We start from the raw sequence: 14,654 nt of genomic DNA, 5'->3' as shown, positions 1-14,654 counted from the left end.
ACTGTGTGTGTGCTGCATACCACATTCTGATGGCTCTGTTGAGGACAAAAGGTCCTAGGCATGCACAAACTGTAACGAGAATGGCTTGTAACTGTCACCCCCTTCATTACCCAGAAACTACTTAAAACAAGAGTGAAAAAAGCTGAATTTAAATCCAGTTATGTACTGAGGAAAAAAAAATATCTTTTTATTCCTTTCTTTTAGAAAGCTCATGGTAGTTGGTACCTGAATGCAAAGCACATGGCTATCTGCTATTGATGCAAGCACTTACATTTTCTATAGTGGAAAAACAGCAACAGCAGCAATCACCTCCTTTGTATCTGTTATCTGTTGTCCATTTATGGCTGTTGAGTTTGTTTGGGTTTCCTGGTGTGATGAAAAGGATAAAATTACAGGTTCGTTCCATAACCACACCAATTACAAATTTGCTCTGTACTAGACTAGAAAACATCTCCTGGACCAAAAATATTCATTACTTATGAACAGGACTTCACAGTTTTATAACCAAGAATGCCAATTATTGTGTTACATCTCAAAGGAAACATTTTACTTTTTCTGAAACCTACCTCAGTTTCCCTGCCACTTTTCATACAGAAGTTTGCTACCTTTTTATTTTACTTCCTTCTACACAGCTTTGCCCCTGTCTTTTAAACTTGACTTCTTCCAGCTCCTTAGGATGAGGCTTTTTCACTAAACATTTAGCCAGGTCTCTTGCTATGCTGAAATAAGAATGGGTAAACTTTTTTCCCAGATATCTCTGTCACTCCAGTGAGAGGAACCTCAAAGTAAATTCACTTAAGTCAGTTACTACAAAACCATAGCTTTAAGTCAATGTGAAAATGCTAACATGCTTTGCAAGTTGTTAATGAAGGTAAAAATGACAAAATGGGAGGCTGTAACTAACCTAACACTCAGTGAAATATGAATGTAAATTTAAGCAAGTATTTTCAACCATCAAAAAATCAGCTGCTTTCATACAAAATAGGGTCTCAACAATTATGTCATAAAAATAAAAATCACAACATTGGGAAGACAGTAGGCAGTTTCTGTGAAATTTGATCTTCTATAGCCATCATCAGTCAACTGATCTAAAATTTAGATGGTTTACATTTTTTCACGATGACAGGAACAGGCTTTCCACAGTGTTCTTTATGGGCACAGTGTAAGTATGCAGAATGTACTTAACCCCCCACAATGAAGGGACTCATGGACTAGGTTTCAAAATTTCTTCTGCGTGTCCCTGGAGCTTGTGAGGACAAGCAGTTCCACTTTTAGAGGACATACATGAGTAGCACACCTTCAAAATTGTACCGTGAGTGCCCCTGAAACACACAAAGCGGTGGAGAGGTTCATTCATAATATGGTTTTCTTTAAGTCATTTATAAGTTCCAAATAACGATGATGACAAACAGGTGAATAAAAAGGATTAGATGACAATGGAATTAGAATTTTTTAGCCGCATTTCAGCATGTGTTAGCAAAGTAGCCAAGAAATTTAATTGCACAGATCGAACCCATTATGACACACAGTTTACGAGCTTATTTTTCAGAGATCTCATTACTATCCATACAGCTAGGTTTGAAGGTCAGTTGAACACATCACTAAGACACTGCTCATCCCTCCATGGCCTTTGGTAAGATGCACCAAGCTCCAGCCTAGGAGCTACTGCTACAGCTTTTTAATATCTCTTCCAGTGTAGGTTGTGCTACAATCTGAGAAATTCTTATCGCTAACTGGAATGCATGCAAATGAGTAATTTAGTTGGTAACTTACTCCATTTGCAATTCAGCAAAAATTAGTTGTGATTTCATTATTTTTTTTTATTTCCATTTGAAAAACTGGCACAAAGCATTTAGAATGGGATTTTCATCAACTCCGTTATATTTAACGCAACAGTAACAATGCAAACAGAATAAATAAATCCTTATGGTGAAGTACATTCTCCTTCAACAGTGAGTACCTTTCAAGTCAGACAAGATCGGAAGGGAGAGAATTTTTATCAGACCAAATCATACAGTTGAACTTCACCCCCACAAATAAGGGAGACAGATAAGCTTTTGTGCACAGAGCCCTGAATCTATTATCTTCAGAAGCAGCATTTCTTAATGCGAGTCAACCACCATGCCTTTGTTTGTAGACCGCAAACAAAATGACTGCAGCTCTGAGATAATTAACTGGCCTCTCTATCACCACTAAATTCAAGTGGTTTGCATACACAGAGCAGAGCAGTCATTCTTTGGGTTGTTTGAAGAGAACCTTTTTTCCCAGAAGGTAGCTTGAGAAGTGAAGCTGATATACTCGCTGGCTGCTGCCAAGGTCCAGTCCCACTCCTTACCCTCTACACAATATAGTTTAATTTAGCGAAAAATTATTAAGCACAGGAACTGGTTTTCTTACTCTCATTTGTGCAAGTAGATGAGGGACCAGGACTGATCATAAAGGGAAAAGTTATGGAACAGCTTTATTTGGGATTTGAGGGGGGGAAAAAAAAACTTGGGACCTTCCACTGATGGTCAACAGCTTCAGACTGGTATCTCACAAAGAATTTGGCAAACACTGACAATATAGAAAGTAAGTCTGAATCTGTTAGCATTCCTGATAAAGAAATAAAGTCTATACTTCCCCCACATTTTCACAAAAGATCCATCATTTACATTTGTTCTTCCATTCAGGAGGTCTTTTCTACACCAGAAAAGGTACTTATCCTCTTCCTAGTACTGTCTTCTAGACTTAACTATACATTTTGGGAAAATCATGTAAGTAGTTCACTCCACAGGGTAACAAACATTTTCTGTCTCCACGTGAGACCCTGGCTATCTCTAGCATCATATTTAGCTTACAGAGTCTTTACCAAACCCCCTTATTTTTAGCTCTTTGATAAAGAGCTAAAAGAAGCATGACTGCTCCTTAGCATTGCACTAAAGCAAACTAATAATAATAGTAAGGCATACAAAGCTTCTGTAATAAGCGCTAAAGAGTACTTTCCCACAGGGTTTGATATTTGTAATGTGAAGTTGTAACAATGCAGTGTACATTATTGCGATATGTAAATGAAAATTTACATATTCTGCAATATAACTGAATTTTATTTTCTAAATCTTAGTTTTATGGCAAATATTAACACTTGTTTAGGCTAAAACCTATAAAATTCATAATTACATAGCATAAATACAGATGTGATAAATGTGCAATGTACAAAATACCTAAATCACAATAAAAAGCAGCTCTGTAACTTTATGAAGAATTAGAATTTCATATACATACTAAACCACATGATTTCCAACCAAACTTGTAAGAGAATACTACTGTTGTTTCCAGAGCCAGTGTGCTATCTTCAATGGAAATTTTGTCAGGACTTTTAACTAAATTATTTTTTTTTAAATATATTAATAAACAGTACTAATCAAAAGGATTATTTCTTTTTAACTGCAAATCTTTTAAGAAAAGCATTGTCACAACATTTGTGACAATACAGAATATGTCAGTCTCAAGTAATACAGCAATTCTGACAGCATATGACAGGGAAGCTCACAAACAGACAAATCGTACAGCAAAGCAGATGCTATTCTTATATTGCCTGACCCTGGATCCCATCCCACCCATGCAACAGATCCAGAACAATTACATGGCAGCATAGGGTGTTATCAAGTCTTTGAAGGAGCATCTGGTTCAACTAATGTTTTCTCTACTCATTAATAAAAGGAACAAGCTGCAGTAACTCACAATACAGTACGCTGTCTCGGCAACAAATTATGACCATTAACCTCATATAGTGATGAAGTTGCCAGAAAATATCACATGCTTTGACTTTTTATGTATGGTCTGTTCCCCACAACCAGAGTACTTTCTGGTGAGAAACACTAGATCTCTGTGGAAATAGCAATACCACACAGTCCAGCAAAATTCAGTATACAACAGTTAAACAGTGCCTTTGGGGGGAGTTGGTTTTTTGTTTTGGTTTTACTTTTTTGATTGGAAAAAGCTTTTCATAATCAATCCCAGATGAAAAGTTATTGTCAAATGTTTATTCTAATTTATTATACACACATATATGTGCACATACTGAAGGAGCCAAACTGTTCACCACAAATTTCTATAAAATTGTTTGGTCCTGATAACCCTCAGCTCATTGTTCCCAGCTGGAAAGCCTGTTCTTTTTAATAACCAGTTCAATAAACTGTAGAAAAATGCTTTGTATAATATAGTATTGCCATAGATCTGATGTTTGTCTCTATCATTACATATTGCATTCAATCAATTTACAAATGCCGTGTTCCTTTTGTGCTAGTTCTTCTTCTGGCATCCTGAAGACAAATCTAAAGATCAATACCTTGTCTACTGAAAAAAAAAAAAAAATGGACATAAAAAATGAATAATTGTATTTATAATAAAAAGTCATAGTCCCCAAATGGATTCTACTAATGTTCAAATTAATTTTTCATCTTTAACACAAGATGAAAGCAAGTATCCTGCACAATGCAATGAGAAAGGCGGTGTTAATGAAAGTTCATGCTTATTGAAGAAATGAGCAAAGCCATGTAAAGTTACGGCATACAGTGAGGAAAACAACAATAAAGTAGGTCATTCACAAGGTATTTTCTACCGTATTAAAGAGCAAAAAGTCCATGTCAAAGAGCAGATGGATTTTCTTTAAAAGACACAACAGTTCTGCTCTGAACTATGGAAGCAGCAAGGCTCTGAATGAAATAAGTAGGAAAACAAGTAGAAGCTTAGCTCATGCTGGTTACATGAGATGATACAGTTTATCTTGTGCCTTTTGTGTGACAGAAACAATGCATTTGCTGACTACAAATACATCCCTCCCTGCACTATTCCAGCTAGTGAATACCTATCTCCTCTGAAACAACTACATAGCTGTTCAAGGGAGCCACAAATGACTTCTTTCACAATCACTCTTTGCAAAGCAGCAAGGTAAAAGAACTTAGAGGACACACGGACTCTGCTTTTCATAGAAAATGTTATTAGTACCTGCATAAGTGTACAAATCCCAGCAAGCTTACAGAATAACCAGCTCACCTCCTCCTCACTCCCACGCTGACTGCTAAGATGTGCACTGCATGCAGTATTCCCACCTAGACTCTTGGCTCCATAACAGTTCACAGGCATTAATAAAACAAAATCATACCATTTCTGTACAAAAGAGAAAACGAATGTAAAAACACACCCCAACATCCAATATATCATTAATCAAGACTGTCTCAAATACCACGTGCCTGGCCAGTCTAAGAAAGACAAGTGGAAAGGGGCAGGCAAGCCCCAATCTTCTCCTTTGACCTACATGCAAGAACAGGGCAGGTATGCATTCCTCATTCTGTTGAGTGACTTGATGTCTTCAGACAGACTCTGGTCAGACATCTCTGAGCCTTTAACCATTTCCCTGTTAGGTGACAGCAAAGGGACTGGATGTCCTGAGGGGAACACGCACTAATCCTGCACCCTGACCACGTGTACCTGTCCCTCTCCATTTGGTAGTGCCAAAAGAGGTGAACAAGTTTGCTACTATTGTCAAACACATGCATGTATTTTTGCTTACACAGCAGAGATTCCAGTTTAATGCCAGCTATCCCCTACTCAATAGTGAGAACCAAGTTGCTTCCTGTTCAAGAATCTGCAAAAACTGCTCAAAGGAATCTCATTACAAACAAGTTCCTGTATCCATGAACTCATTAGACAGAAGTCTAATGCTGAGGCAAATGAGGCGGCTCTCGCCAGGAATGGGGGAACTCTTCCCTTACCATGGATAGCATGTTATTCCTATTCCTGCTCTTAGTTACTATTAGCACAGTTTGACTTTCAAGTGTCAAGCTGAATGCATGGGATTGGCAGCTGGAGATAAACAAAACAAAACTTTGTAATGTGTTAACTGAACAAGCATGCTTTGGCATTGCTCAAATCACAAACACTGAACTCCACGAGACAATTTTGACTGATTTTTTTCCAGAGTATAGCCTTATTTTAAAACTATTAAAGCAAATTCACAGTTCCAATCCTACGTTCTGTTTCAAGATGGAATTTCAACCTTACCAGTTAATTAAAGCCACCACCTGGAGTGAGCTGGCTTTCAAACTGATTTCCTTTGTCTCTCTAATTCACACACATTAAAATTTTATTTTCTACTTGAATAAAGAAATGAAAAGGGATGTCACAAGTGTGCCAATGATGAGGCAGATAAAATTATTGCAATAAAACAAAGAAAATACACTTGTTACTGCCAGGTCTCAAGATGAATGCTGCATTATACAGACGTTTTAAAGGCTTACAACTGCAAATTGCTCTATTTTACACACTGTATTGTAGCCTTTGCATCAAGATCTTTTCTAATTTTTTGTTACTGCAATGAGAAAGGGAAAGGGTTGGGGTTTTATTACCTGAACAGTTACTCAATGGAGAAACAAAGACTACATCATATATTACAACACGAGCTATTAAAACAATGTGACACTATAAAATATGCTGCAGTACTCATTATGGGATAACAAAGCTAAACCTGAGCAAAAAAAATTATCTGCCAAACAGCAATAGCTGTACAACTAGAGTTTATAATCTTTAATTATTTAAGAAGGAAAGAAGCTTGTAATAATTAAGTTTTATAGGCTCCTTAAATTGTCATTGCCAGGTGCTCACAAAACTTTAAAACAAGGATCTTTCATCTGAAATAACTCTTATTTTTAACAACAGCTTCAATTGTTCACTTAACTGATTAATTAAAAAAAATCATTAACTTTTTTTTTTTTTTCTTCAAACTTCCACACACAGTACAGATAACATTTTATTTACTCTCTGATCTGGACAATGCGTATACCAACATTCTGCTCAGGTGTTTACAGGCTCTGCATCTTAGAGTCACTGATGTGATACCGTCTTTAGAAAGCTTTGAAAATGTTGGGGTTTTTTTTAGGACAAATCTATAAATGACATTGATTTACATCAGATACTTCAGAAACATGAAGTTGAGAAGAACTGTTCACTTAATTCACTGCAATATATTGGTAAGATGGGAATATTTTAAAGTTTCTATAAATGCATAAAGATGCGTAGACCTTATAACCAAAAGGTCTGACTAGTGGTACAAACAGACACCATTCAAAGCAGGTGTAGAGAGAAGTTCTATATTGATTCTGTATCAAACAACTATAATCTACAGAAGTGGCAGGAGAAGAGAAAGGTCTCACGTTTTAGACAAAACACATTTACGGGTCTAACAAAATATATTAAAACTTACAAATTATAAATTACACATTAAATTATGAAAGAAAACATAAAAATACAGAAGAACAAGAAAGCTTCTAATAAGCTTCAGATGACTCTTCCCAAAATACATTCAGCCATTGCCTAACTGACTCCCTACTAAAATTTTACCATGGACCTCAATGGAAATGTTCAGCCTTGAGTATTTCTGAAGAATTCCACCTCCAGCCACTGAAATCAGCACAAGTTACACAGCAGCAAAGTTTTGACTGGAAAATAACATGCCACACTACAAAATACACTAAATAGGTACATTTAGGAGCTTGCAGAATCAAGTTCCTATACAGTTTCTAATGAGAACTTTACTTGCAACATGAGGCTTCATTTTTTCCTGAGAAAATGTGCGCACTATACAGATGGTTTATTTAATCTATTCCTACCTAAATTAATCAATCTGTCCCCAAAAAATAAGAGTCTTCATAACAGTCTTCATTAACGGTTGGACTCGATGACCTTAAAGGCCTTTTCCAAACTAAAGGATTCTATGAGTCTATACAGGATTGTGCTGCCATTTGCCAAATTGTGTACCTTTAGTTAGGAGAATTCGAAAATCTGCTGTAAAGAAGTTACCACATCTAAAAATAAGTGACATTATTAAAAAGGAAGCAGGATGTGCTATTTAGCATAATATGAAATTTAAACAGTACTTTCTCAGATACACTTTAAAATGCTTTTAGTAGCACCTGGTTGTTTATACATCTTCTGTGATGAAAAGGTCAATAGAAATTCACCTCTGAGGTCACAGTTGCTAAGCAACCATTTTCGGCAATTCTGCAACACCGATCAAGTGTATTACGTTCCACTGCCTGGTTTCAGAATAAACCCACACACCATCCTACCTGGTCTTCAAAGCGCACCGAGCTTCTCCCGTTTTCCCCAGAGCGCCGGCACCCATCATCAAGGCGCTGCTTGGAAGGATACGTCCTGGGACCACCGGCTTGCGGTTCACCAGAGCAAAGGAGAGCTCAGTCTTCAGGAAGACCACGGAGGGCTTAATGAGGTGCTGCCCAAATCTCAGCATGATAAATGTTAATCTTCAGGGTCTGAAAAAGACAATAGTTAAGATAATTAAGGGACTCACTTTGCCTTCCCAAACAACAGGAATAAGACAGCCAAATTGTTTTAGGCAGCTTCTGAAAGAAAGCATCTCCTGGGCTCACCAGGGCATTGGGTGTTTTGGAAGGGTTGGCAAGGCTTTCCTACAAGTATCACATCTTTGAAGGCGTGGTGGAAAAGGCTTTCTTTCCAAAGAAAAACTCTTACGTATAATTTCTTAAACCCTTTTCTCATCATTTTGGCAGGGCTACAAAATTCTATACAGAGGATGTCACTTCTCCCTCTCATTTTCATTTGTTCTGCATTGTATACATTTGGGTCATATGTTCTCGGAGAAGCATGAACAGTATTCCACATGCCCTTTGCCACAATGCAAATCAATGCCCACAGGACTTACAAAATAAAGAAGGCACATTTTCTAAATCAATCCCTCCCTAAATACCTCAACTGAAGAAATACTGACAAATTAAGGAAAGTACATTTACTCATTTTCCATGCATGCTTTCTAGTTCGAGCAACTGAAATGTGAAGACAATCAATAGTTGTGTGCAACATTTTCTCTTACAGAAAGAAAGCCAAAGATTTCCACTTTCATTCACTGAAGTTTTCACTCGTCCTGATGAGAATAAAAATCCTTCTTAAGTAGCTAAGGCACAATCCTAACAGTGTCTATTTTAGGTCTTTAAGCCCTAGAGTATTTAAAGTATTTCATCAATCAGAAATATCCAAGGTACTGCAGGGTAAAAGATGAAGTAACAAAGATTTCATGTGACAATACTTCAGACACATCGAAAGCATTACACTAACACTACCTCACTTGAACAAAGTGACTAATCAGAAAATTCAGTTTTATAATTTGCTTCAGCTGAGGAAAGATACTGTTAAAGTCATGGAGGATCTTTTGCGGCAGTTCTTTTCTTGCAAGCCTACTGTGTTCGGTAAGACACAAACTTTGTTCTTAGTCTAAAAGATTTATCATATTTAAGGACCCACTCCTTGTATCTGCTCCAACAAAAGGGCATACATATAACAACGCCCTCTAAGTGCACACACTTTGAAAGTGTCTGAGAAGTGCTTGTTCATTGGAAGTAAGTTCTGGCATTTTAGCAATCTGATTCCACAGAAGAACTTAACTAAATTAGATTAAGGATAGCAGATGCATCTAGCCAGGTTTTCTACCAGAAAACCATGTATAAAATTAGTATAGGATACAGTAACCAGTCAGATGACATATTCAAGCAATAACCATTCTCTAAGCAGACACCATGTCTTGTTTTATTTTTGAAAATCACAGATGAAAGGAAATGCTTGAACAGACCATAGAAGAGGGGAGATATTAACCATCCCTGATTCAAAGATCTGAAAAGATTATATAATTATTCTTTCCCATAAAGTCAACAGAAGATTAGATGTCTGAGAAGATGTGTCCCTTAACATACACTAAACCTGAAAAGCAACAACATACAAAAATCAAGTCTCTTTAGCTACTAGAAGAATCATTTACCAGAGGAAACACCTGCTGTCTTGTGCTGATGTCTGAAAAAAATAACTATTACAAACTTCAACCAATCCTCCTCATTTCTCTTAAGCAGTCCATCAGCAACACCCCCTGTAGGGGTTTCTCATTCTGATTAAAACACAGAAGAATGGTTCTACATGATACCATAGAGAGACATGGGTCTCTTTGCAATGAAGTGTTTCTGATAAAGGAGCGAAACACGTTAAGTAGCCAGGACTACCATCCAGTGATGAAACTGTAAGCTAGTTGCTCCGGTAGCTGGAAAATCAAACGTACCACCACAGTTGCCATTGCATGTAGCAATACACTGGACAGAAACAAAAGTACTAATGATCATTTCTTCTTCTGTCTTCCAGGCTACCGATAACTCAAAGCACTGTCTAGAGACACAGAACAGACTTAAACACAGAAACAAGGCTTCAAAATAACAGATGCTGATTTTAAAATCTGATGCTTTGAAATTCAATTTCAGGTGGCAGAGAACCTGAGATTTTGATAATCACCAAGTGCTGTTTGCTGCCATAAGCAAAAAACAATAAACCACAGCAGGATAAGGTTGATCACACTGGAAATAAAGGCCTCGGTCCCATGCTTCAACAACTTAGACTCCAGGAAAGCTGAAAATTGATGAGCTGATGTTTTTCTATTCTAATTATCTATCTAAAATTACTAGGATCTCCTATGGGTCTTTATCAGATTAATGGGGACTCTGAAACTCACTGTTAAAAATAACCAAATCCCACTCTAAAGTGTATGTTGCAAAATTAGTTTCAGAATGGAACAAATATTGATAATTACAAGATCCAAGGTTAAAGCTGTGTTAAAGGCTTCATGTTAAGGGCAAGGGCATCCCCTGAGGTAAAAGTTTTGCTTAGTCAAAACACCACTGCAAGTAGTAGATTTGTGACAGAAAGGGGCCATACTGGAGAGTTCATAAGCTTATTATTACCACATTTTTATTTGAACAAGAAAACCAATATGAAGATCTTTTCTTTTGACTTAAATATTTACATATCCTAAATATTATACTATATATATAAACATCCTGCTATCCTACCCAATATCCTACTATCCATATGATAAAAATTTGTTTCTCTCTCCCCTTTTAACGCTCAGAATTTGGATTCCTATTTAGATTTAATGGCAGACTACTAATCTGGCCTTAACAGCTCAATTCAACATCTGCAAACAAAAGATGTTAAATTCATGAGAAAGTTTTCAATATCTCAAAATGGGAAGAGCTAGTGCCATGAAGCAGTGGTTAAAATGAACCAGAATGATGGAATGGAACCCAAACTCCAAAAGTGACATTTGAGTTTACCTGAAGTTGAGCACAGCACTATAGCTGGTAGGTACTGCTCCAGCAGATAACCTGTGGCACGCAAGGAAGTGGCAGAATTCCCTCAGCCCAAGAACCTTATTCACAACTGGAAATCAAGACCACGACTCTACAGATCCCTATATAACCACAGGCTGTTAGTGTAACCTCCAATGAACCTAAAGAGAATATGTCTGCAATCCACAGAAACACCGTAAATAAGAAGTGTCTCTTGAGGATATTCACCATCATCTAGACCCTACCAGCTACTGACCATAATTTCATCACATAATTTATGTTAAAATTAACCCTACTGGGAAAAATGCATATCTGATGGCCCTATCAGAAGAACGCCATACACGCTTTTTCATACCTCAAGACAGATTTAAAAAAAAAAAAATGTCAGTTGAGTTGACATCCTGTATAAATACATTAAACATTTGCCAAGATAAACACGTGCAACATTATTACCCACAGAGTTTAGGTCATCATTGCTCTCCAGTATTGATGGATGGATAGGGTGGGCTGACCCTAGCTGGATGCCAGGTGCCCCCCCCAAGCCGCTCCATCACTCCCCTCCTCAGCTGGACAGGGGAGAGAAGACAGAATGAAAGGCTCGAGGGTCAAGACAAGGACAGGGAGATCACACAGCAATTACCATCACCGGCAAAAGAGACTCAACTTGGGGAAAAGTTAATTTAGTCTATTACCACTTAAATCACAGCAGGATAATGAGAACTAAAAAGCAAAACCTAAACACACCTTCCTCCCACCCCTCCCTTCTTCCTGGGCTTAACTTCACCCCCGGTTTTCTCTCCCTCCTCCTCCCCAGCGGCGCAGGGGTGCAGGGAACGGGGCTGGGGTCAGTCCATCACACTCTGTCTCTGCTGCTCCCCCCTCCTCAGGGACAGGGTCCTCACCCTCTGCCCCTGCTCCAGCGGGGGTCCCTCCGGCACAGCCGGCTCCAGCGGGGGTCCCCGCGGGGGCACAAGCCCTGCCACAACCCTGCTCCAGCGCGGGCTGCCCGCGGCTCACAGCCTCCTTCGGGCATCCCCCTGCTCCGGGGCCCTCCCGGGGCTGCAGGTGGGGATCTGCTCCCCCTGGACCTCCCTGGGCTGGGGGCACAGCCTGCCTCACCGTGGGCTTCACCACGGGCTGCCGGGGAATCTCTGCTCTGGCGCCTGGAGCCCCTCCTGCCTCCTCCTGCACTGGCCTTTGGTGCCTGCAGAGCTGTTGCTCTCACATATTCTCGCTGCTCTCCCCAGCCGCAATTGCTGTTGCGCAGGTTTTTTCCCCTCTTTTTTAGATACGTTATCTCAGAGGTGCTACCACTGTCGCCGATGGGCTCGGCCTTGGCCAGCAGCGGGTCCGTCTTGGAGCCCGCTGGTGCTGGCTCTGTCAGACATGGGGGAAGCTTCCAGCAGCTTCTCACAGAAGCCATTCCTGTAGCCTTCCCGCTACTAAAACCTTTCCATGCAAACCTACTACAATGAATATCTTCAATGCTTCAAAAACAACTAGAAATACATTTTCAGCAAATGCTAAATGGATCCATACACAGATTCTGTGCACCACAGAATCTATGTATTCATAATACACCTACCACATGCTTCTTATTTCACTGCCATCTTGTTAAAAAAAGTCCAGAAAGGTTCAGTAAAGTAAAAGCAATGGCCTCACACCTCACCAAGCAACAGTTTGAAGAATCAGGTTACAGCCCAACTTGGTTGACCCAGAATTATTAGAACATTTTTAGATCTCACGCATAGGATTAATTAATACATTATAACCTTTTCTATTTGCTTCCTATACAATAATATATCTGAATAATGTATTACTATCTCTTGACTCGGACTAAGTACAGCATGTGTTTCAAACAATTGTGTCAGCTGTATTGGTTGTGCTATGTAATATTGCAGGGTTTCCAGTGCTGTTCTCTCAAATTCTGAAAAGGGATTATGGGAATTTTTTTTCTGAAACATTTATTCATGATCTATTATATATTACTTAAGCTGTTTTCTGCCCTTGTGATCCTCTGTGTTTTTCTGAAAAGCATGATTATCTGTGCTCAGAACCAATACAAATGCTAAAAAATATATTAGGGAAATGAGTAATGGGTACAGCTGAAAAATCTGTGTCTGTGCAGCAACACACTGCAGCAAGGCTGGAATATTCCAGAGTGCAGCGAGGCAGGAAACTGCTACCAGCAGAGCAAGTTTTTAGTCATATGAATACTACCTGCTTATTGCTTGAATGGCCTGTAAACAAGCAGAAACCAATACAGTAGAGATGCATGCATGCAGGTCATAAGATGCAAATAGCGTTCGCACAATTTTTCCCAGCTGATTGGGGAAATCGCCTCACTAAGTCTGTGCCTCCAGGGATTTCCATTTTTCACATAAAGAGGAGGTCATTGCCACCTAAAACGGAAACTAAATATAATTGGTGAAAGATGCTCCTTCTTTAATGATAGTAGTCTTTCTAATCCCCAGTAATAAGGAAAACAATTACATACTAATGTTAGAAAATGAAAGAAATCCATTTCTGGTAAAATTTCAGCCCAGTTTAACACAGTTGCTATTCTGACTATTCAGATGAAAAGTGTATTTACTCTTCTTCGTATTGCACATATACATTACATTGCCTATTTCATCTGCCTCATTTTCCTAATTAAATTTCCTTCAAGCTGTGTTCTTGCAGTTGTAGGTAGGAATATAGTATTAAAGGCTAACACAGCAAGTAGACTAATTTTACAGCCAGAACAGATCTCAAATTTGTATAACCTGTGCTAGAAAAAAAATATTACACTGGCATTCTACATTGTACCCTGAAAAATAAGACTGTTAAAATTAAGAAAAATGTTGAGATACGCTGAAATATTTTCACATATTTTTACAGTTTTGTAAAATTTCAAAACTGGGCACATTGCATTTGCCTAGCCTTTATAATTACTACTTATACATTTAATGTGTTTTTGAGAAGAAATTGAAACACAGTTCTCAATTCTCCAAGTTTATTTGGGTTTGGGGGCTAGGGGTTTTGTTCTGTGCTTCAATTTTTAAATAACGTAAGCTGTAGAATCATTGGTGCCAAATACACAGGGAGAACTCTGAAGAGAAGATTAAGATCACCTGAAAACAGGTCCCTAGGACATCAGAGTAGGTGTCTGGTTGTTACATGTCATCTCTAGAGTCAGAGACCAATAGCCTGGAATACTGTTGGGAACTACTTTTTCTGTACTGACTGTAAGGAGTGATGGCACTATAAAGGCTGTCTTCCTGCCTCCATAGATCTCCCCACTGGATGCTTAATTGAGATGGTGCTGGTACTCCAACATGCCTCTTTATCATGCCATTACTTGTCTTAATGACAAGGTGTTGAGATCACCACCCGCTGGGAACCAAGCTCAAGACTTTTGCTGAGCAATCACGTGAGCACTGTTCTAGGAAAGCGACAAATCCAATAGTAAAGGGGCTAACACAAGACAGTGCA

General features: G+C 38.6%; 1 protein-coding gene across 3 annotated transcripts in view; it reads right to left on the bottom strand.

Annotated features, from left to right (window-relative positions):
- The window catches only part of FHIT (fragile histidine triad diadenosine triphosphatase), a 613,787-nt gene that overhangs the window by 420,996 nt on the left and 178,137 nt on the right, over positions 1 to 14,654 (bottom strand). For all 3 annotated transcript variants that reach the window (XM_055805410.1, XM_055805409.1, XM_055805411.1), the window contains one exon: positions 8,191 to 8,312. In XM_055805410.1, the coding sequence (XP_055661385.1) occupies positions 8,191 to 8,290 (100 nt within the window). In that variant the 5' untranslated portion in view covers positions 8,291 to 8,312. The remainder of the gene's footprint in view (positions 1 to 8,190; positions 8,313 to 14,654) is intronic.

This window comes from Falco peregrinus, chromosome 5 (genome assembly GCF_023634155.1).
Source record: "Falco peregrinus isolate bFalPer1 chromosome 5, bFalPer1.pri, whole genome shotgun sequence".
Lineage (NCBI taxonomy): Eukaryota > Metazoa > Chordata > Aves > Falconiformes > Falconidae > Falco > Falco peregrinus.
Note: the sequence above shows the minus strand (reverse complement) of the source record. Positions and strands in the feature narration are given on the sequence as shown.